Source organism: Perca fluviatilis, chromosome 8 (genome assembly GCF_010015445.1).
Source record: "Perca fluviatilis chromosome 8, GENO_Pfluv_1.0, whole genome shotgun sequence".
Taxonomy (NCBI): Eukaryota; Metazoa; Chordata; class Actinopteri; order Perciformes; family Percidae; genus Perca; species Perca fluviatilis.
Genome location: NC_053119.1, coordinates 7,564,619 through 7,587,160, shown reverse-complemented (window position 1 = coordinate 7,587,160; position 22,542 = coordinate 7,564,619). Strand labels below are relative to the sequence as shown.

The 22,542-nt window shown below is 39.6% G+C and overlaps 1 protein-coding gene across 1 annotated transcript in view; it reads right to left on the bottom strand.

The window, feature by feature from the left end:
• The window catches only part of asz1 (ankyrin repeat, SAM and basic leucine zipper domain containing 1), a 32,322-nt gene extending 10,962 nt beyond the window's left edge, over positions 1-21,360 (bottom strand). Inside the window, exons 1-8 of the mRNA XM_039809877.1 lie at positions 20,901-21,360; positions 19,325-19,427; positions 18,472-18,594; positions 11,195-11,306; positions 2,393-2,504; positions 2,036-2,170; positions 1,708-1,826; positions 411-483 (exon numbers count right to left, since the gene is read on the bottom strand). Of these exons, the coding sequence (XP_039665811.1) occupies positions 411-483; positions 1,708-1,826; positions 2,036-2,170; positions 2,393-2,504; positions 11,195-11,306; positions 18,472-18,594; positions 19,325-19,427; positions 20,901-21,005 (882 nt within the window). The 5' untranslated portion in view covers positions 21,006-21,360. The remainder of the gene's footprint in view (positions 1-410; positions 484-1,707; positions 1,827-2,035; positions 2,171-2,392; positions 2,505-11,194; positions 11,307-18,471; positions 18,595-19,324; positions 19,428-20,900) is intronic.
• Between the last annotated feature and the right edge of the window lie 1,182 nt (positions 21,361-22,542).

Sequence of the window (22,542 nt, the reverse complement as noted above, 5' to 3'; positions counted from 1 at the left end):
CATTTACCGAATCAAAACTTCTACAGCTAAAAACAGATGTACCTGCATGAGGCTTTGCCATCCGGTGACAACAATCTACCTGCACCCGTCAAACCCAGTCCTCATATATCAGATAGGGCCTAAAACTTGAACTGACCCTTGGTTTAATTCGGGGCCCAGCCAATCCGGCATATCCATTATGAAGCACCAAGTAAAATATGTAAACTAGTCATCTCATGACATGTTCCAAAGCATGTAAATGCCATCCGGCCAATAATGCAGCTGTGCTCAACACATTCGGGATCACTGTATCTCACCCATAGATTTAATACTGTATTGTACTGGGTGTAACAGCATGTTATCTCTGCTCGCCATCTTGGCATCAGTGAAACAGAAATCTCTTTTTATTCCAGCACTCATTCTGTACTTACAGTCATGATGTCAGTGAGGTAGCCAAGATCGAGGCCGTGTAGGAGGAGCTCAAGGTCATCAAGCTTGTTTACACTAAAGAGAAGAGAGTAGTTCACCTTGACTCATAAAAACGTAATGTACATAGTATTAACCCAAGCCTGGGACTATAATTGCACCCAAACTGTATGAATTCAGACTTCCTGAGTAGTGCATGGATGTAAAAATGTGTTCAAAACTTAAAGCTGAGCAGCAACATACTGAGAAATCTTTCTTTATGGGCAAGGCTTGGTTTAGGAACTCACAGCAGCATAAGCTACCCTACTTAAGTGTCCTTGAGCATGGAACTACATCCCTTCCAGCTAAAGTGTTCCTGAATTTAGCCTTCGACCTCCCCGTAGAAAGGGGTGGGCATAAGGAAACTCCTCTCTTTCTCCTTTGGGGATCAAGTGGGTGCAACCAAGGTGCCATTGAGTTCAGACACATCAGAGTAACCACAGTGTACATGCAGCTTCTCAGTTTGACTGTTGAGATGATGAGCTTTACGAACGAGCCTCTATTCTCACGACGTTCAAAGTATGTGAAATATGCTACTTGGGTTTTAACATCTTTGTAAATGAGAGAAAGACAGCTGAAATGCTTACAGGCTGTAATTCCTGGTGCCAGACATGCTCGAATACAAAGTTTTTGGCTTATGGTAATTGCCCAGCCGTGCCTGACTGGACTAAACACTCATGCAAGAGGTTTATTATTGTTTATGTCTGGTTGAACAATGGTTCACCAACACCTGCTGCACAGGCTCTGCTTCACAGAATTACCAACTGGGGGCGACAAACACACAGGCTGCAGTGACTGGTGGATGCTGCTTTGACAACAGAAATGTAGAAGGGTGAGTTCTGAGTACATCAGTCATCTTTACCTGCTGTTCTGCTTTACTTTCACTTTATACAGATTCACACTTGAGCTCTTTCCTCTCTTAGACAGTATTACATTTATTGAAATGAATGAAATTACTATTCTGGGGCCTGTAACACTGTAACTGGGCGGAAGAGTTAAAATTGTTCTCATAATAGTAGGTAAGGTGTATTGATGAAGGCTCCTGATTCGGGTACCAAACAATTTGAGTAAGCAAAGTTAAATATACAGTATGTACTGTATGTTTCTGCTGCCAAAGGTAGAGAGGAAAACTAAATAAAATCTCAAAGAAGAATGAGGAAAATATGGTTGTAGTGCAGGGATAGTAGTAAGCATGTTAACACATTCTTTGTCAAACCTGTCGCAGCCCTGAAGGTGCCGAATGCAAGACTCAGGTCGTCTTACCTTTCTTGGGAAGGTGGCGGTTCAGAGTTAGTCTTGAAGTACTTTGAGAGGGTCTCCTCCATGGAGCTGAAGGCCTGGACAGGAGAGATGTGGGACGAAAAGGCCAGGACCCTGCCTATCTGCAAACAGACACTGGCGTTAGGATGATTTAGCAGTGGAAATGTTAGTCCAGCACAATTGATCATTGATCATTACTTTTATTGAGCTTTATTGAACTATTTCCATGTGATAACAAGACATTGACAAGATTTGAATTGACTTTTTAATGAAATATACCAAATTGCAGATACGTTGTGTCTGGAATGCATCATAACAGAACTTCAGGTACCTGTGTGTGTTTGAAAATCACAGCCAAGTCGGCAGGGCTCTTGCCAGCCTTGTTCCTTAACGTTTTGTCCGCTCCCAGCTGGAGGAGCTTTAGCACTGCCTCATCTCTGCCATACTGCACAGCTATTGACAAAGCCTGACAGAAAATACAGTATTAGTATGATTTATCATTCACAAAGTCAAACATATAAAAAGGTTTTTTGTAATGAAATGTATCCGACTATTTTATATATATATATATATATATATATATATATATATATATATATATATATATATATATATATATATTTTCTTTTTGTGATACAAGAACGACAGCGTGATCTGCACATTCTGACTGAAGGGACTTGTGACCCACCGTGTATCCATTGCTATCCTGGACATTGATTTCTGCCCCATGGGAGACAAGCAGGTTGATGACCTTACTGTGGCCGTCCCTGGCTGCCAGCATCAGGCAGGTCATTTGAGACCTGAAAAGGACAAGTGAAAAGAAAGCAGAGGAGAACAAAAGGGAAGGGAATGAAGAGAAAAACAAAGAAAATGGAGACGTGACTGAATAGGAGTGATGATGAAGGTACAGAGAAACCACCGGGAGGCAGCACACACCACATTATAAGCAGCCATTTACTTTGACAGTTTTTGAGTATACAAAAACACGGTTTTAACTGTGACAGACCAAGCCAGGTCTTTATTCTGGTCTATATCTACTGCACTCACATATTTTAACTGCAGATTTTTCTGTTAAAAGAATAATCACTAATTTGTTGTGATACTACTGCATGGGTACTGAAACTAAACTAAAGCTAATAGTACTGAAACAATTAGAAAATTAATCAAGTGGTTGAGTGAGAGAAAAGTCGACCGTTTTGATAATTGAATGATTCTTTATTTACACATATAAAAAAATGATGTATATAATTTGCAGGGAATGTGAAGGAGAATTGTCTAAAATCCCTCCAGGGTCTTTAAAAGTGGTAATTCTCCAGGCAGCATATTAGAATAAGGAAAAACAATCACGTCAATATAGTATACACAATTTGTATGTATCTAATAATCATTTTACGCACATATCAAAAACATTGAATCATAATACATGCAATATACACAAACCCCATCATTAACAGACTAGGAACATACATTTGTGTGACATGACCTAGAGTCTTCACAGGTCAAGAAAGCCAAAAGGAGAAAAATGCACATAAAAAAAACAAGCATTATCATAATATCACAATATTTTCAACACTCATATTTCTTCCACAACAGAGTTTAATAAAGTCATTATTAGGGTTGGGAATCACCAGAGGCCTCACGATACGATATCATCACGATACGATATTATTGTGATTTTAAACATATTGCAATATTCTGCGATATATTGCAATGTTTTACCTTTTTTTCCAACTTCAAATTTTTCCCAATTTCAAATGATGTCCCCAAAGGAAAATGTTGTCAACATCTGTTTTATCGAAAAAGATACTTTTCTGTTTGTTCATTTCACTTAAAATGTATTGCTGCAAAATGTGATTGTCAAGCAGACAGACTGACCAACACATATATAATAAAAGATCGATATTTGGCGTCTGTGTATCGATACAGTACTGCCACGAAAAATATTGCGATACTATACTGTATCGATTTTCCCCCCCACCCCTAGTAATTATGTGTCTCATATCACAGTTACAGAGCTCAGTCGAAAGTGGTGTATTTAGTTATTTATTTGCAAAGCGACAATAGTTTGGAGCACACTGAACATACAGATCAATAGTGAAGAAGTGGGATTATGCTGCACGGGTAGTTTGAAAAAGTTTCCATGGACAATTAAATCATTTTTTTCTGCCTTAACTCTGGCATCTTCTGCAAAGGTGCAAGCTACAAACTTAAGTGCAATGATACAAATCTAAAAAGGGATAACATTTAATAACTAGACTTTCACTGGAGTATTCATTTACACACAACAATAAAGATAAATGCAGGGTAATCTAATGTAGTCAGACTGACAGAGCATCCTGTAACCACACACAAATTTGTCAGGTGCCCTTTAACAGTCAACAATTGTTAAAGACCTGGTTCTGACAACTTTGACCTTTCTTACTAATAGCCATTCCTCTGTTGCCTTCTATCTGAACAAGGGCTGTATATAAATACACTCCTCTACAGTTTTTCTAAATCTTATCACCTAGGACTCAAACACAGCGTGTGAGAAAAATACACCCATCTCGAGGGGTGGGAGAGTCTGAGGGCAATTCATCACCTCAGTTAATGCTTTTACAGGAAACTGTGGGTAGCCCAACAAAACACAGGATGGGAATGCGTTATCGCTCTCAAATTGATTGACATGTCTTTTAATAAGGGCTTGTAATATACAGACTAACACTGGACGGCTACTAAATCCAAGTTAATGATTTCTGTTGCAATGTTTACTTACATCAATATTTCTTGTAAACATTGGGGGGAAAAACTTCCCTAAATTTTAAATCGATTGAAACATACACAGAATGCTCAAAACAAAGAATATAACTAAAATGTATAAAGTCCAAAAATAATAACTGATTGGGTCTTTAACACAATAATATAGTGTTTGATTTGCGTGTGAGATGGTAGGGAAAAAACTGTGGCAGCAGGCAGTCTTTTACATTTTCATAATTATCATTTGCAGGACAACATCTTCAAGGGTATTTGCAATATTATATTCTCACATGGATAATAAATCACGTTACTCAAAATGCAAAAATCCTGTAAATCTGCTCCAGTATTTCCTGCAATATCCCCAATACTACTAGATATATTAAGGAAATTTCTACCTTGGTATCTGATTGACAAATGTCTATTCTCTCACGGTTTATATTGTCATATGACCCAACCCTGAATGCCATTTACAGTAGAGCCTTTTTTGCTTTATCACTCTGAGTTGAGATTTATTGGTGTTGTCTTTATTCATGTGTTAGCAATAGAAGTGTTGACTTTTGTACTAATAAATTATCTTGAACTGAAAATGCTCCTAGACCGAGGTGATGTTTGTATAAGAGGTGTGAATCTGTATGGGACGTCAGTGGGGACATCATCCTTTAATAAATTACAAGACATCCAAAGTTAATGTTCTATGTGAACTCAAACAAATAAAAACAATGGCTATGATGTGTATGACAATTTCTTTATTCACACTCATCTGCACCCATCAGTCAATTCCTCCTTGACCCAGGAGGACGGGATAGGTAGTGTCATTCATTTCAGCTTTTATGTCCTGCACCACTGAATTTCCCAAGGGTGGTTTTGCTATGAGACAGGTACCAAGGTCACTCACATACTGTTTCAGTTTGTTTTGTGTGTGTGTGTCCTTCGGACTGTGAGATTTGGCCAGTCCCCAAACAGACCAATAGCTAATCGTTACGCAGACAATTCAGAGTAAACATCGTTCTTGGCCTCAGGACAGCGAGAAGACTGACTTCCAGAAACACCTGACTCCCAGTGCCAAGGCAAACACAATACATCTAAAAATGGCTTCCACAATGACTACATGTACAGTATACATGCTTGAAAAGATATATTGACTAACAATATAATAATAATAAGCAAATTAAGCATGACAGTACATTACTAGCTAATTTAATGCCAGCGATGATCATTTTTTGTCTTGTGCAGTGACAACTTTTCTACAACTACCACTGTACAATTAATAATATTCTACCTGATCATTAGAGGTTAATGATTATTCTGCACAGTGGTTATTTTGCACATGGATGATGTTGCCAAACTATCTAGTAGAACTATACATTAGGTCTCAAGTCCAAGTCAAGTCTTCATAAGCAAACTGAAAGTCAAGATCAATTCTTTCAGGTGTCCGAATGCTTCATTCAAAAGACAACCATTTTTCTTTAAAATCCGTCTTAATACAGGCCTTGCAAACTGCAGTGTTTCAGTTTGTATAAGACAAGGCCGCCAGGCCAACAAGAACCCCCGCCAGGCCAAAAATAACGCCAAATTCTATTGTTTCCCCAATATTTTTTCAGCAGCACCACACCGCCATGAACTTCATAAGTCTTACAACACTCAAGTCCATGTCAAGTCTTCCAGTCTACAGCTCTGTGTGTGTCCATATCAATACAGGCCCGGACTCAGTGTTTCCATTACTTTTTAGAGTTAGAAGAAAAAAGATACATAAAACATTTACATTTTGCTGGCTGACACACACACACACACACACACACACACACACACACACACACACACACACACACACACACACACACACACACACACACACACACACACACACACACACACACACACACACACACACACACACACACACACACACACACACACACACACACACACACACACGATTATTAGGAACTCCTGTAAGATTTCTCATTAATGCAATTATTCAATCAACCAATCACATGGCAGTTGCTTCAATGCATTTAGGGGTGTGGTCCAGGTCTAGACAATCTCCTGAAATCCAAACTGAATGTCAGAATGGGAAAGAAAGGGGATCTAAGCAACTTTGAGCGCAGCATGGTTGTTGGTGCCAGATGGGCTGGTTTGAGTATTTCACAATCTGCTCAGTTACTGGGATTTTCACGCACAATCATTTCTAGGGTTTACAAAAGAATGGTCTGAAAAAGGAAAAACATCCAGTATGCTGCAGTCCTCTGGGCGAAAATGCCTTGTTGATGCTAGAGGTCAGAGGAGAATGGGCAGACTGATTCCAGCTGATCGAAGATCAACTTTGACTCGTTACAACCGAGGTATGCAGCAAAGCATTTGTGAAGCCACAACACTCACAACCTTGAGGCGGATGGGCTACACTAGCAGAAGACTCCACCGGGTACCACTCATCTCCACTAGGGATGCACCGAATATTCGGCCACTGAAAATGGCCCAAAAGGGCATTTTCGGCCGAAATACTTTTATCACCGAAACAATACGGCCGAAATGTTGTGATGACGCAAACAGAAACCGCGACCTGCACGTGTGTCCGTACCCGATCCTTTCCACCTGCAAAGCGTCTCCTAAGCAAAGAGGTTGAGACGGACCACGGAGTGAAAACAATGAAAAGTACGCTCTTAGAGTCTGTCAGCACACGTTTCAGTGAGATCTGTTCGGATCCTCTGCTCTTCACCGCGACTGTACTTGATCCGCGTTATAAAGACCATTACTTGGATGCGGAAATAAAGCAGGGCGCACGAGAAATGATCCAGGCCGCGATGGATGCGGAGAACCTGCGTGGAGACGGAAATGGAGCAGCGCACGGAGCAGCGCCCAGCGCAGGAGGAGATCAGAGCGCAGAAACAAAGACTCGTCTCTCTGCACCAGGTGAGGGGCATGCACCCTAGTTGTCCGATATGTTCAGTGAAATCCTGCAAGAAAGTGCCACAAATAACAATAGGTAAGCTTTTCTGTTCTTAGGCTACTATATACTGTATGTGACTACACATTTCTGCTAGATATTTTTTGAATTAAACTTTAATATTAATTTATACAATTGCAATGCCTTGATTTTAGTAGAGTTAGTACACAGTCATAGCCATAAATGCAATGGTACTAATAATTGGCATAATTTCTTTCGGTGTTTCGGTTTTCGGTCTTGGTTTCCTCTTTTTCGGTTTCCGGTTTCGGCCAAGAATTTTCATTTCGGTGCATCCCTAATCTCCACTAAAAATAGGAAAATGAGGCTACAATTTGCACGAGCTCACCCAAATTGGACAGTTGAAGACTGTAAAAATGTTGCCTGGTTTGAGGAGTCTCGATTTCTGTTGAGACCTTCAGATGTTAGAGTCAGAATTTGGCGTTTAACAGAATGAGAACATGGATCAGTCATGCCCTGTTACCACTGTGCAGGCTGGTGGTGGTGGTGGTGTAATGGTGTGGGGAATGTTTTCTTGGCACACTTTAGGCCCCTTAGTACCAACTGGGCATCGTTTAAATGCCACAGCCTACCTGAGCATTGTTTCTGACCATGTCCATCCCTTTATGACCACCATGTACCCATCATCTGATGGCTACTTCCAGCAGGATAATGCACCATGTCACATGGCTCGAATCATTTCAAATTGGTTTCTTGAACATGACAATGAGTTCACTGTACTAAAATGGCCCCCCACAGTCACCTGATCTCAACCTAATAGAACATCTTTGGGATGTGGTGGAATGGGAGCTTCGTGCCCTGGATGTGCATCCCACAAATCTCCATCAACTGCAAGATGCTATCCTATCAATATGGGCCAACATTTCTAAAGAATGCTTCCAGCACCTTGTTGAATCAATGCCACAAAGAATTAAGGCAGAAAGGGGGGTCAAACACAGTATTAGTAGGGTGTTCCTAATAATCCTTTAGGTGAGTGTATATAGGTATTGATACCCTTATCATCAAAAGGTTGTGGCCTTTTTGACATTCCAAAGCAGAAGGTTATGAAAGTCTAAGCTGGAGTTATGCTTCTGCAAATGTCTCTGCAGACCTAAGCAGCAAAGGGTATTATGAGTAACCATAAGTCGCAGAGATTCACAAACACCTCCCAAATCTCAGCAACACACCGTGCAAACCTGCACATTCAGTAAGCTAATTGGTTGATCCAACTCCTGTTGGGAGGCAAGTTTGAAGCTGAGAGGAAAAGTATTGTAAATACGGTATACCCAAAATCTGTACAAAAGTATAAAAGCCATGCAAACGTCTCAGAACAACCCCCCTGCACATTTACCTACTGTATGTGCACAATGCATGCAACTATGGTCAACGCAGATCAGTATAGTGAAGGTGAAAAAAAAAGGGACACATGGAGGCAATGGACCCCACATCTTGCTCCTGCAGGACTTTGAGAGATGACAGAGAATGGTTGTTTACACTACATTGGAGGGATGAGCAGCTGGTGTTAATCTTTGGTTTGATATTCAGACGTAAGAGGCGATGAGGAGGAGGAGGAGGTTTATCCCCTGCACCCACATGAACCTCATATTCTTCTTTTGCTCTTGATGTTGGGGGCTGTTGGCCCCTCCTCCTCACCACCTCCCCTCATCTGCATCCTCCTGTGTCTTGTTACCTTGCTTTAAATATTTTGTCTGGGAAGGAACCAACCAATTTCCCAACGCTACAGCATGTCCATGTGTGTCATCACAGGGTTTCAGCCTGTGTGTGTCGTGCATGTAATGGCATACTGGCAGTGTCAGAGTGGCAGGGGATTAGGGAAAGCTAAACAAGAAAGCCGCTGGGGGCTGCATCCTCCCTTTGACGTGCCAAAAATCCACAGATGGTAACAGTAAAAGTGCTTTGAGAATGACCTCCCTTCATTCTTTTCCACAAGATGGAATTTTTCATTCTTCCTCACCAGGACAGGGAACCAAAGGTTATATCTGCTGGCTGCAATGGCTGATGGATCCCAAACACACAAGTGCCAATTTGTATAGTGAAATAGTATTAAAAATGCAAAAGAAACCTCTATGACAACTTACCTGTCAACATGGCTGAATCTCACTTCTCTTATTTGACAGCTTCTCAGTTGAACCAGAAGTTGTTCTGGGCCTGATCGTGAAGACTGTCTCAAAGCTTTCTTTCCTGCCCTGAGGATCGAGGAGGGATCTCCGAGGAGCTATGAGCGAGGATACACAAGAGCAGCCTTCCCGTTGCTAACTCTGACCATACAGCTGACGAACGTCGACGCTTCAGAGGAAAAAGAGGTCTCATCCCTCTGAAAACACATTTCCTCGTTTCCTCTATCCTCGCATGATTTCCTACGTCTCTCCCATGCTTCATCGGTGGGACGGACTAAGACGCGAGGAAGGGAAGCAAGTGGAGGAACTATGAATGCAATTTAAGGGAAGTGAGATTCAGCCCATGGCTGCTTTGGAATGTTGTAGGGCAATAAACACCACCATTGTTTTGTAAGTGTTTCACTCGGTCACTCTTCCAATTCGTTTCCATTATTACAAATGTTTGCAACCACACAAACAAAGAGACACCCATGTGAATTTTCGTGCAGTCTACTATTTTGTGAGATCAATAGTTTTGATGATATTTCTGACGTAAGTCAGTTTGGTGAAGTAATTGTTGCCTGGCTGCTGTCTGTCTTGTCAGTGACGGCCGAACGGAAGTCAAAATTGTATGGATTGAACGGATGGATGCAACTTACTACTTGAACAAGGATATTTTCTAGTGTGATTTCACATGAACTTATAGATCCAAAATGAAGCTTACCCCAATTTTTCTCATTTGCAATAACTGCAATTGGTCTTGGAGGAATTGTTGGGTCTCTGTAAATTATAGAGAGTGTGGTCTAGACCTACTCTATCTGTAAAGTGTCTTAAGATAACGTCTGTTATGATTTGACGCTATAGATGAAATTGAAAAATTTGTAGGCAAGACAGAAATTATCTTGTTTGCCTTTATGGCAAAATTCACCATAGTATTACGCTTTATTCTGTTAAAAACTAGTTTCGGAGGGAAGATGAATTCCAAGATGATTTTTAAAGAATGCACAAAGGCGATGTATATTTTTACAATCAAATGCATTAATAATGATGGACAAAACATATCAGAACAAAAGTTTACTTGGTTTTGATGGATAGCTGGTAACTAGTGGTTAAGCATGAACTTGCGATGTGCAGTCAAATGACATTTTAACATCCAGGTTAAAAATACTATATTTTAATGTTTAACAACAATGGTGTTAAAACCACTGTTGTATGCATGCCTAAAGAAATTATACATTTGAACAACTTTAGCCTGGTTCTGTAACTTAGACGCCTGGGTCACTTTTGAACTACAAATTCCCAAAATCATGCTTACTGGATTGCATCCAAGCTTGTAAAAAAAAAGCTTCTAAAATCCTCATGCCTGCTCCTTACGTGTGTTTGTTTGTCTGTCTGTCTGATACCCGTCTGTACATGCACATGCCATAACAGGATATTCCAAACAAAAACACACAAATATACACAGTGTATGGAGCGCTGCGGTGCATAATGCTACCACATGGCAGCAAAACATAACGAGAACCATCAAAGGAAATCCGATCAAGCACCTCTGTTTTTTTTCTCCCCATGTTCAAGTCAACTCTAAAAAGTTTTTATTTTGCCAACATCAACAGGGGTGTCACAGTGCGTACTGTGCTGAGAATCCTACAAACATATTGAACTGAAACCCATCTGTACAACCCTCTCACCCCCTCACCTGTCCACCATGTTGGGATCAGCATTTCTGGATAGCAGAAGTTCCACACAGCGAGCAATTTTGTCTTCACTGCCAGATGCTGTGCAGCTGGCCATGAGCACCGTCCAATGATCTGTGGACAAGAACACAGTGTGGAAATGCATCATCACAATTTTACATTCAATTTCATTTAAACAAACATTTAGATTTGCACCAACTATTAAAAAAAAGGTTTAAGAAAAAAACTTCATAGAAAAGGTAACAAGTGGGCTACAATTCACGGAGCTATGAAGAGTTTTCAATTAAGAAGAAAAATAGCATTAACAATAAAAAGGCAAATGCTGGTTTGCTTTTCATAGTTTTTTGTTTGCAATTTACACAGCCCTCAGGCAGGAATAACAAAAAAATACTGCTGCCATCAAAATCCACCTGTGTGTGGAAGTTAGGATATTTTTTTTCTGGTTGAAAGTAAACATGCTTATCCTTTTATTGGTGCAGTTATATGGACATACGTCATATAGATTTTACCAATAAAACTTGGCAGATAGTCCAGTGATGGCCAAGAGGACAACTATATTCTTGTAGCTGGTAAAAATCTAGAGGAAGCTTTTGTTCAGTCCTAGTGACTTAGGTCACCATTTTATGAGCCGTTTTTAAAGCTAAAATGCTTCATGACTTACTTAAAATGAGAAGTAGCATGTCTATTATGGAAGGGTTTCTTTAATCTTTTGGTCAGTTTAAGACCATCCGTATGTTCTTGTAGCTCCAAATGTGTTTGTTTTTGGAAAATGATGACGTATATTGGTTACGGTAGTTGCTATCTAGCAAAAGAGGCGTACCTTCCCCCCCATCAGAATGAAGTCATACACCATGCAGGAAAATAAAAAAATCTGGACGATAACCTGGTGATGGAGATGGATAGCGGTTTATCTGGCATCAGGAAGTGTGGCGGCCTTTATGGGACCGAGTGCCTTCAGAGGAGTTGTTTCCTTATCTTATTCTGATAAGACCTGTCTGAGACCCATGGCAATGCACTCAATTCCTGTTTTGTTCCACCAATGACTGAGTCTCCAACTTGTGTGTATCATAGTATCTATGTGTGTACTTGTGTAGGCATACCTAGGCCTCTGCGTCTGTATATGGTTTCCTGTGTCTTTGTGGCTGTGCATGTTTGGCTCTATATCTGTTTGCAAGTGTGTGTGTGTTTATACTATTTGTGTGTGCGTGTAAACCAGACTGCCTAGTTTGTGTCTACAGAGAACTGGAGTAAATACATCTGAGAATTTGTGACTGGTCACTCGTGCATTCCTCCGCTCAGCCTCGCTGCTTTAACAAACGCCAGCAGTACGTGACCACACGTCATCCTTCTGTTTAATTATTTCCTTCACCTGCCTCAAGCATCAGATGCCGAGACCATGTGAAATCAGTCACACACACAGTTCAACTCGACATTCTGGACTGAGAATTAATTGACATCAGATATCAACAGCATGACCAGTGCTGTGGTTCCAAACTTGGGTCTGGGGACGTCCAGGGGCTACGGGAGGGTTTCTATTGGATTAAGAATGCAGTGTTCTCAGAATAATTTATTGTAACTGCACTGGCAACAGTGACAGGAATGATAAAAAAAAAAAAAAAAAAAATACTTAACTGATCTAAAATTTGCTTTCACCTCCGTTAGTCATGGCAAAAGTTATATGCTTATCCGTATGCAGCGTTCTTTGACTAACAATCATCATGAATTTGCAGTATTTTGTACTAAACCAAAACGTATATACCTAAAAACTCTTAAACTTCCCTCTACGCTTTATTAAAAAAAATATTTTTAAGGATTATTTTTCTGGGCATTTTAGGCCATTATTTGAGAGGACAGCTGAAGACACAAAAGGGGAGGGGGGGGGGGAGAGGACAAAGGACCGCATGTTGGGCCGCTGCTGCAAGAACTGAGCCACTGTACTTAGGGTGCCTCTCAACCAGGTTAGCTACCAGGGCGCCCCCATGCCTTATCCAATGGTACTGTAATAACAAAAATTAATTTCAGTTCTAAAAATAATTCACAAACCTATATATCCTATTTTATTTAGTACATTTTACACACCACACAAAAAATTGGTGTCTATTGACTAATCTATTAAATTAACGTAGGTTTCAGAAATAACTGCGGTAATATGAGGTGATTAAAAATACCCTTCAATAAACAATTGCTTAACAGTTTTACTGTACATTTGCATAAAGTTAAACTGCCCAACAATCAGTGACAACTTATCCAGATATTGCTCCTCCGCTCATTTGAAAATCAAAATCTACCAGCCATTTAATCTCGTTATCACTACTGATTTGAGTCAACAGTTACAGTAACTATAACAGTATGAGCTCCATTGCAATATTACCAACATTACAATCTGCCAAGAGTTTAAAGAATCTGAATTACATTTCCCTGACAATATCCCTTTGACCGTAGACTGATCATTCAGCGTGACAAAATTAAACTTGTTCTGACTGAAGTGGAGTTGTGCATTACTGACCTAACGGCAAAACATTTAACATTTTTGGGGGATCTGTAACTTCATTTTCTCAACAGGATTCATGTTTTATGTGCAGACTTCTTAACATGGAAGAGTTCTTCCCCCATGCTTATTTTACACAGACTGACCTCGATCCAACAGATGCCTTCGATTTATCTTGCTTAGGGATGAGGTTGCAGTGTGCATGAACTAAAAACAACTCAAAGGATCCGCGATGTGTTTCTGCAAGAGTTCCTCTTTGGCGTCATCACCATTAAGTAATGTCAGATGAAGCATATTGGTGCAAAGGCTTGAATGGTCCCCTGGTCCTTGGCTGTAGCAGGTGAGGAAATTGAAAAAAGGTGCCACAGGGAAGGATAGCTCGACACCAACGCAGCAGGGCCCGTCAGGAGGATTAGGTATGGTTGTTTGATATCCAAGCCTGGAAGGCAGCAATGTAATGGTGTTGCCTAATCAAACTATCTGCCCTAGTTTTTTTTCTGTAAAGTTGTGCGTGAGGGATCACAGATAGATCAGTGGAACCTACACGTACTGTATATTATGATATCAACCAACAAAAATAGAAGGAATTCCAGTAATTTCTTCATCTTTGGAACCAGTTTAAACCAAATTCATATTTGGTGTTTTTAGTTGTCTAAAAAATGTTTGGAGTGACCAGTTACACATGCCAAAATGCTCTATAGAATGATTTAGAGGGTGATAGAGATTTTTTTTTATTCCTCTTTGTAAACTTATGACCACCACTGTGAAACTTTGATACTTGCTTGTCTTCTTTTTCTAAGACACAGGTTGTACAGTGGTGCTCATAAGTTTACATAACCATGCTAAAGTTGACTAAAAAGAGGAATAAAAAAAAACATCTTTTGGAAATTGATTAAAAAAATCCAACCTTTAAGAACACCAATTTTCTTGGTTTTACATGGTTTTATTTCAGTTAGCCTAATAGCTGGTTTGATTTGCATTGAGAGATGATTTTATGGAAAGTACCCCATGCCAATCTCTAGGTATGGTGAAGGCTATGTGATGATGTGGGGGGGCTATTTTAATTCCAAAGGCCAAGGGAACTTTATCAGGATGCATAGTATCCTGGATCCATGATATAACTGGCCTTTAAAAATAAAAATCTGCCTGCCTCTATGGGAATTTAACATAGGGATGTACTCACTTATGCCCCCTGTATTTTAAGGAAGAACATTTATTTATTTACAATACATTATTTATTCACAAAGAAAATTGGTGTCCTTAAAGGTTGGATTTTTCCTCATTGTTTTAATTAAGGCATTAAGATCAATTTTCAAAAGATGATTTTTTTTATTCCTCTTTTTAGTCAACTTTAGCATGGGTTCCTAAACGTACAAGCACCACTGTATTTTTGGCATTAATTGTAAAGGTTTAATTTCACAGGTTTTTACAATTGTTTATTTGTAAGGTTTTATTTTATATGTACTGCCCTTTTAGAGGCACATAACTTTTGGTTGGCCTTTATCGACTACTGAGCTACACTTATGTCCTGTTAGCATTTGTATTAGTTTTTTGTGCTGTAAGACAGTATCTTTCATATAATAATAACTTTTATTAAGCCTTTCACGAAACCCAAGGACATGTTACAGAATTATATACGTTTTGGGTACACCAGTCTGACTTGTATCTCTTTAGGCATTTGTCATTTACATAGGCGGCAACCAAACAATCAATCAAGTTATATTCTGTAATCAATTTAAAGTCAACAGACTATAAATATAATGCAAAGGGATGAGAGACTAAGGGAATAAGAGGTGTAGTAAAGTGGATTGTATAGTTCTGCTCTCAGCTTAAATATTCTAGATAAGTGCTGTCTATTTACCTTTACGGTATATGGTGCCTTTCCTGTGAGCCAAGTTGAGTTACACATCCAGACGCGTGCGTGAAGCGGCTCTCCGCTCCGCTAAAGATACGCGCCAGGTCTGTTATCACGTGAGCCGCGGGGCGTTCGGCCAGCCAGGCAGGAAGTGAAAAAGCAAGATCTTCCAGTCAATTTACCAAAGGGAACCCCCCAATGTTGTATATGTCTCCTCTACAACAACATGGACGACGAGAGATTCATCTTAGAGGTGGAAAAAAAGACATCAGAGATCCTTTTTATAAGGACGACGCCCGAAAAGAGAAGGCATGGAGTTTAATTACAGGAGTGCTTGGAGTGGGAGGTGGATACTAGCTTAATAAACATGCGATTGTTCTTTCAAGTACTTGTAGAGACAATGGTCCTCATTTATCAACCTAACGTAGAAACCAGTGCAGATATGAGCGCAGAAATCATCTTCCAACAGGCTCCACGTGTGAGTTATGAAACGTTCGTATCACACCAATCAGAGCGTAAGAATGGTCGTACATTGATAAATGCAGCGGCTGGAAACGATCGTAATTTAAATATCACGCCCCAATATATTCTCGGTTTTGAGGCCTCGCCCCTGCAATTTACGACACGGTGAGACGTAATCCGGCTGAGAAGCGGCACTTTTCAGAGGTGGAGATTGAAACCCTGATGTCTCAGGTTCATTAGCACCAACGTGTGTACTATTTGGCAGCCTGAAAACTGTTATTAAAGGCTGTAGAAAGAATGCGGGATGGAAAGAGATCACTGATGCGGTCAGCATTGTTGCCGTAGTAAATCGGACTCCAGCTGAAGTTTATTTAATTTACAGTGCCTTGCGAAAGTATTCGGCCCCCTTGAACTTTTCGACCTTTTGCCACATTTCAGGCCTCAAACATAAAGATATAAAACTGTAATTTTTTGTGAAGAAACAACAACAAGTGGGACACAATCATGAAGTGGAACGAAATTTATTGGATATTTCAAACCTTTTAAACAAATAAAAAACTGAAATATTAAGGTGCAAAATTATTCAGCCCCCTTAAGTTAATACTTTGTAGGCGCCACCTTTTGCTGCGATACAGCTGTAAGTCGCTTGGGTGTATGTCTCTATCAGTTTTGCACATCGAGACTGACATTTTTGCCCATTCCTCCTTGCAAAACAGCTCGAGCTCAGTGAGGTTGGATGGAGCGCGTTTGTGAACAGCAGTTTTCAGTTCTTTCCACAGATTCTCGATTGGATTCAGGTCTGGACTTTGACTTGGCCATTCTAACACCTGGATAGGTTTATTTGTGAACCATTCCATTGTAGATTTTGCTTTATGTTTTGGATCATTGTCTTGTTGGATGACAAATCCGTTCCAGTCTCAGGTCTTTTGCAACTCCATCAGGTTTTCTTCCAGAATGGTCCTGTATTTGGCTCCATCCATCTTCCCATCAATTTTAACCATCTTCCCCTGTCCCTGCTGAAGAAAAGCAGGCCCAAACCATGATGCTGCCACCACCATGTTTGACAGTGGGGATGGTGTGTTCAGGGTGATGAGCTGTGTTGCTTTTACGCCAAACATAACGTTTTTGCATTGTTGCCAAAAAGTTCGATTTTGGTTTCATCTGACCACGCAGCACCTTCTTCCACATGTTTGGTGTGTCTGTCCCAGGTGGCTTTTGGCAAACTTTAAACAACACTTTTTATGGATATCTTTAAGAAATGGCTTTCTTCTTGCCACTCTTCCATAAAGGCCAGATTTGTGCAGTATACGACTGATTGTTGTCCTATGGACAGAGTCTCCCACCTCACCTGTAGATCTCTCTGCACTTCATCCAGAGTGATCATGGGCCTCTTGGCTGCACCTCTGATCAGTCTGGGTGGGGGCAAAAATTAAAGAGAGGGGGGGGGGGGGGGGGGTTGTTTTGGGGGGGTTTTTCTTTTTTTTTTTTTTTTTTTTACCCGTGCGCCGTCTTCTTTTGGGTTTTTTAAGCTTGGGAAATCTTTTTGTATTATTCAAATCCAGCTTTAAACTTCTCCACAACAGTATCTCGGACCTGCCTGGTGTGTTCCTTGTTCTTCATGATGCTCTCTGCGCTTTACACGGACCTCTGAGACTATCACAGAGCAGGTGCATTTATACGGAGACTTGATTACACACAGCTGGATTCTATTTATCATCATTAGTCATTTAGGTCAACATTGGATCATTCAGAGATCCTCACTGAACTTCTGGAGAGAGTTTGCTGCACTGAAAGTAAAGGGGCTGAATAATTTTGCACCCCACTTTTTCAGTTTTTTATTTGTTAAAAAAGTTTGAAATAGCCAATGAATTTCGTTCCACTTCATAATTGGGACCCACTTGTTGATTCTTCACAAAAAATTACAGTTTTATATCTTTATGTTTGAGGCCTGAAATGTGGCAAAAGGTCGAAACGTTCAAGGGGGCCAAATACTTTCGCAAGGCACTGTATACACCCTTGACATATGTATGCTATAGTAATAGTAATATACAGGCTTATATTGCAATCTCTTAGGCCTGGTGTACCTATATTTAAATAAACACACAGTAGCAGAGTTTATGCAATGTCTTTTATTTTACTCGTGTTTTTTCATGAGTAAGAACGAGGCAACAGCTGAGGGAGAGCGCGTGTACGCCTGTTTTAGGTCATACACACATTTCATAAATGAGGGTCACTAAATCTGCGAGTCGAGCAGGCAATACGCTCCGCTTCTGAGATGCCCCCGGTGTGGTATTGCGCATGGCCAACAATTCAAATAAATGGAGAACTTACTTTTCTAAACTAACCATCCAGAGGTACCCTTCCGGTGTCATTTCCCTCAAGATTTTCTCCACACCGCCATGAGCTCAGTGAGAATAAGGTCTGGTTAACAAGATAAACACCCCCCCCCAGTCAAACATCCGTAATGGCCTGACCTTTGCTGAAGTTGGCACTGGCCCCTCTGTCCAGTAGCAGTTTTGCCAGGTCGTAATTAGCCACACTGACGACACACATCAGAGGAGTCCATTCAAAGCCAAGCCTGGTCTCGATGTCAATGCCTGTCCACACCAAACGGATCAAATTAAGCAAGGCAATGAAATGATTAAAAAGTAAATGCCCAGTGCCCTCCAGCACACACACACACACACACACACACACACACACACACACACACACACACACACACACACACACACACACACACACACACACACACACACACACACACTCTAATTGTTTTGTTTTTACTTCCCTGTTTGAATTTTTGTTATTCCTCCCCCACCTGATTTCAGCCAATCACTTTCTGTTTCTGTTCACATTGGGGTGATAAATTACCACCAGCCGCTAGACAAATGTTGATGAATTAGAAAGTTTGTCACCTTCACCAATTCAACCATCCTTATCTACCATGTACACACAACAAGACAATGGGCCTCATGCAAGACATTTTCTTATTAGTTCTCTTGCTTTTAATGCAAGACTTGCTTGATGTTAAAAACTGTTAAATGGACAAACTTGTCATCGATCATTTCAGCCTGAACAATCTAGCATTTATACTTTATAAAAGGCTGACTATTTATTGACTGGTACAACCGGTCTGGGTCACTCATACATGCCACAAAAGAACAAATCTGTTTGTACGAGTGGTTGTTGCATGAGGCCTAATATCTTTTAATTGCTACTAAAGGTTAACTATGAAATTCCTATGGATAAAGCAATAAAATAAATGAATACATGCACACAGTCTAAGTGCTGATGTGTCATACAGAAAATGAAGAGAGTACTTGCCATTGTCCAACAGCTGTTCAACAGTCCTAATGTCTCCTTTACTGATGGCTATTTTCAACATTGACACGTTATCTGAAGCATTTGGTACAACAGCACCCAAATCCTGTAACAATGGGGTAAGATCAGTATCAATTTACAAAAAACAAATAACTCTGAGAGAGAAAATAGCAAATACCAAAATAAGTCCAAACTAGAAAATGCATTTCCTGCAGAAAATGCATGTGGATGGATGCTGAATAGCTAAACTGCTAAAAGCTAAACTGGATTAATATCTTAAATCTGTAAGAAGAAGTTGAAGTAGTGAGAATAGTTGGAAATGTGGGAATGGTTTTAAATTGGTATGAATTTCACTGACAAGTTGAATAACACCACTAATGTAAAAATTATGTGGAATAATGAATCTGCTAAATCAGCATTCACACAATTAAGGTTCCCCATTTGGAAACAGATACAGAAATACTGTAACTATAGCAATATGTTCCCATACTGGATATCAAACGTTGTACCAACATTCAACAGATATATTTCCTGCTATTAGGTGGGAGCGGTATTGACAATTGTCCTTTTAGGTGTCCAATGTGAATGCAAAGAAGAAAGGTCATTTTGTGCAGTACCAAGGGTATTAGACTACTAATCTTACCTGTGCTATGTCCCCATTTCATACTACAAACTAATACTACACTCTAAATACTGTGTTATATTGTTCACACTGTTTATGTGGCACAATTAATGTAATGAAGTTTAGGGATGCAACTAACTATTTTTTTTCAGTAGTGCCTAATCTCTGTACAAAGTCGATACAATTTTAGTATTTTTAGTAAAATAGTGAAATATACGTTTATAATTTCACAGAACCCAAGTTGATGTCTTCAAAATGCTTTTTGACCAACTAACACTCCAAAACCCACAGTGAATAGGGAATATAGTTAATTGACGTTAACGTTACTTACATTTAGTATAATTGTATTACAAGTTTTCGTAAAATGTATGTTTATGCAAATGAAGCATTATTTAATGCTACATTTTGGTGAATTTAGAAGAAATCCACAGGTGCAAATAGACAAAGCGTAGAAAAATAAACACCTAGCTAAGTGTGTATTTTGTATGTTTTTACTAGTCTGAAAAAGACATTCAAGGTAGCAAAATAGCCCCAACATCAAAATTAGGGTTTTTGCCTAAGGTTATTGTCGCTCTACTTTGAGCCAACCGTCTGCATGAGGAGACCGTGAAGGGTGAAAAAGTGCGGCAGAGTAACGTAAGCACAACGTCTACTATAATGTTAATGTTAACGTTAACCTTAACACTATGTTGACTATATGTGTAACGGTATGAATATAATTTGCAATACCGTTACTTTTTAACATAACTAGTTTGTGCCAGCTTATTGTTTATTAACTTGTTTCTATTTTGCCACAAAACAAGAAATACAGCAGCGTGTTACCTGGCTAACCTTAACGTTACCTAAAAAAAAAAAAGAAACAAGTTAGCTTTAGCTAGCTTCTAACGTTAGCGCTAGTATTCGTAACGTTAGCATAAACATGTTAGAGAAAAGATAAAGAACGTTTTCTTAAGTCACCTTAGTGCGGGGAGACTTTTTATCCGGACACCCGATGTCCCACTCGTCATTGCTGCCGTCGCTTTCATCTCCAGCTGGGAAGGCGTTATCCATGAAGCTACCCATAGCTAATTCCGTGTAGCCGCTCGCTATCTAACGGATGTTACTCATAATAGAGATGGGCGAAAATGAGGAATATCACGTGACTGATGATGTCCGAAGCTTCAAAAGTCACAGGTGCTTCGGAAAGTACTTAATTTCAAACCTCGAACATTTAAACTATTTTGAAGTTGTGCCACTAAACTATGTTACTATGCTAAATAGATTAACTGAGAAATATGTCGATGTACAGTTGACATAACCATAAGTATGAGAAGATTTACACCTGATACCAAGTAAAAAGGTGTAACGTTCTAAAATCTAAAACGATGTCGGGTTAAACTCGGGTTAAGCTACGTGTAATTCTGCCAAATAATCACGTGCTGTGATTTTGTTGCTAGTGCTACTGCCACAATGTGGTAACAGACATAATCGTTAGCTATTTAGCTAGCTAGTTAGCTAAAGTAAGCTAACATTCTAGCCTGCAAAAAAATTTTAACAGTCTATGCTGCTTAGCCGGATAACTTGACTGCAGCCAAGGTTTGAATCTAGAAGCATTTGGAGTTTAACCAAAGTGGGTTAAACTATAAAGTTAAGTGCTTTTATACTATCGTATGCTAGCTAGGTAGCTAGCCCTTGCATTTATTTTTCTAGTTAGTTCTACTCATTCATTCAACCTTTATTTAGACTCGAGAGATCATTGAGAGGCGACCTTCAAAAATAAAAAAGCCAATAAACACTTTTCGATTAGGGGAAAGTATTTTGATAGATACATTAGCATTATTATTATTATGTAAAATAAGTTATTTTGCCTTACATTTTACAATTGGGATAGATAATTTGATAGATAATAAAATGTAAAATACAGTTTATGTAAAACAATTACAAGTAACGGAGGTTTAAGATCAAATTTCTCAAATGTAAAAGTGAATTGAGTCCACATTTAATATTTTCACATTTCACTGACAGCATAAAAAAACTTGTGTGTAACATTCATGCTTTGATCTTGTTTGTCCAAAGACTACTCTGGGGGAAAAAAAGAGGGGAACTTCCCTTAATATCAACATATGGCAGGTGAGTGGTTGGGTGCTCTTTTTAGTCTACATCTTAATTTAATAAAACGCCTAAATATATGCCACTAGTGGATTGATTTTCTTATCTTCATGCTGACTGAAAATATATAATTTGTAGTTAGTCGTGTACCTATAGTCCACCCAAACAGGTATGTTTCAACAGTCAGTCTAATTAGACCTTCTCAGGACTCTGGGTGTTCACTTTTCTTGATATACATGTCCCTTACTTACATATTAGTTTTATTGTAAATTGTACCTTATTGTTATTTGTTCATGGAATTTGGTGTCATCACTTAACTCCCAGCAAAGCCCTGCCACACTTTGAACTGAGCTGGTCTCTAATCATCTAGAATAAGTGGAAACGCATGGGAGGATGTGCAGGGCCTTTTTAAGGATTTTGGCATGCATATTGAGTTTGGTTTGTACTAATCCTCAAAATAGAAGGTACTTGGATATGAACCATCATTATCTATAACTGCATAACTAACAGT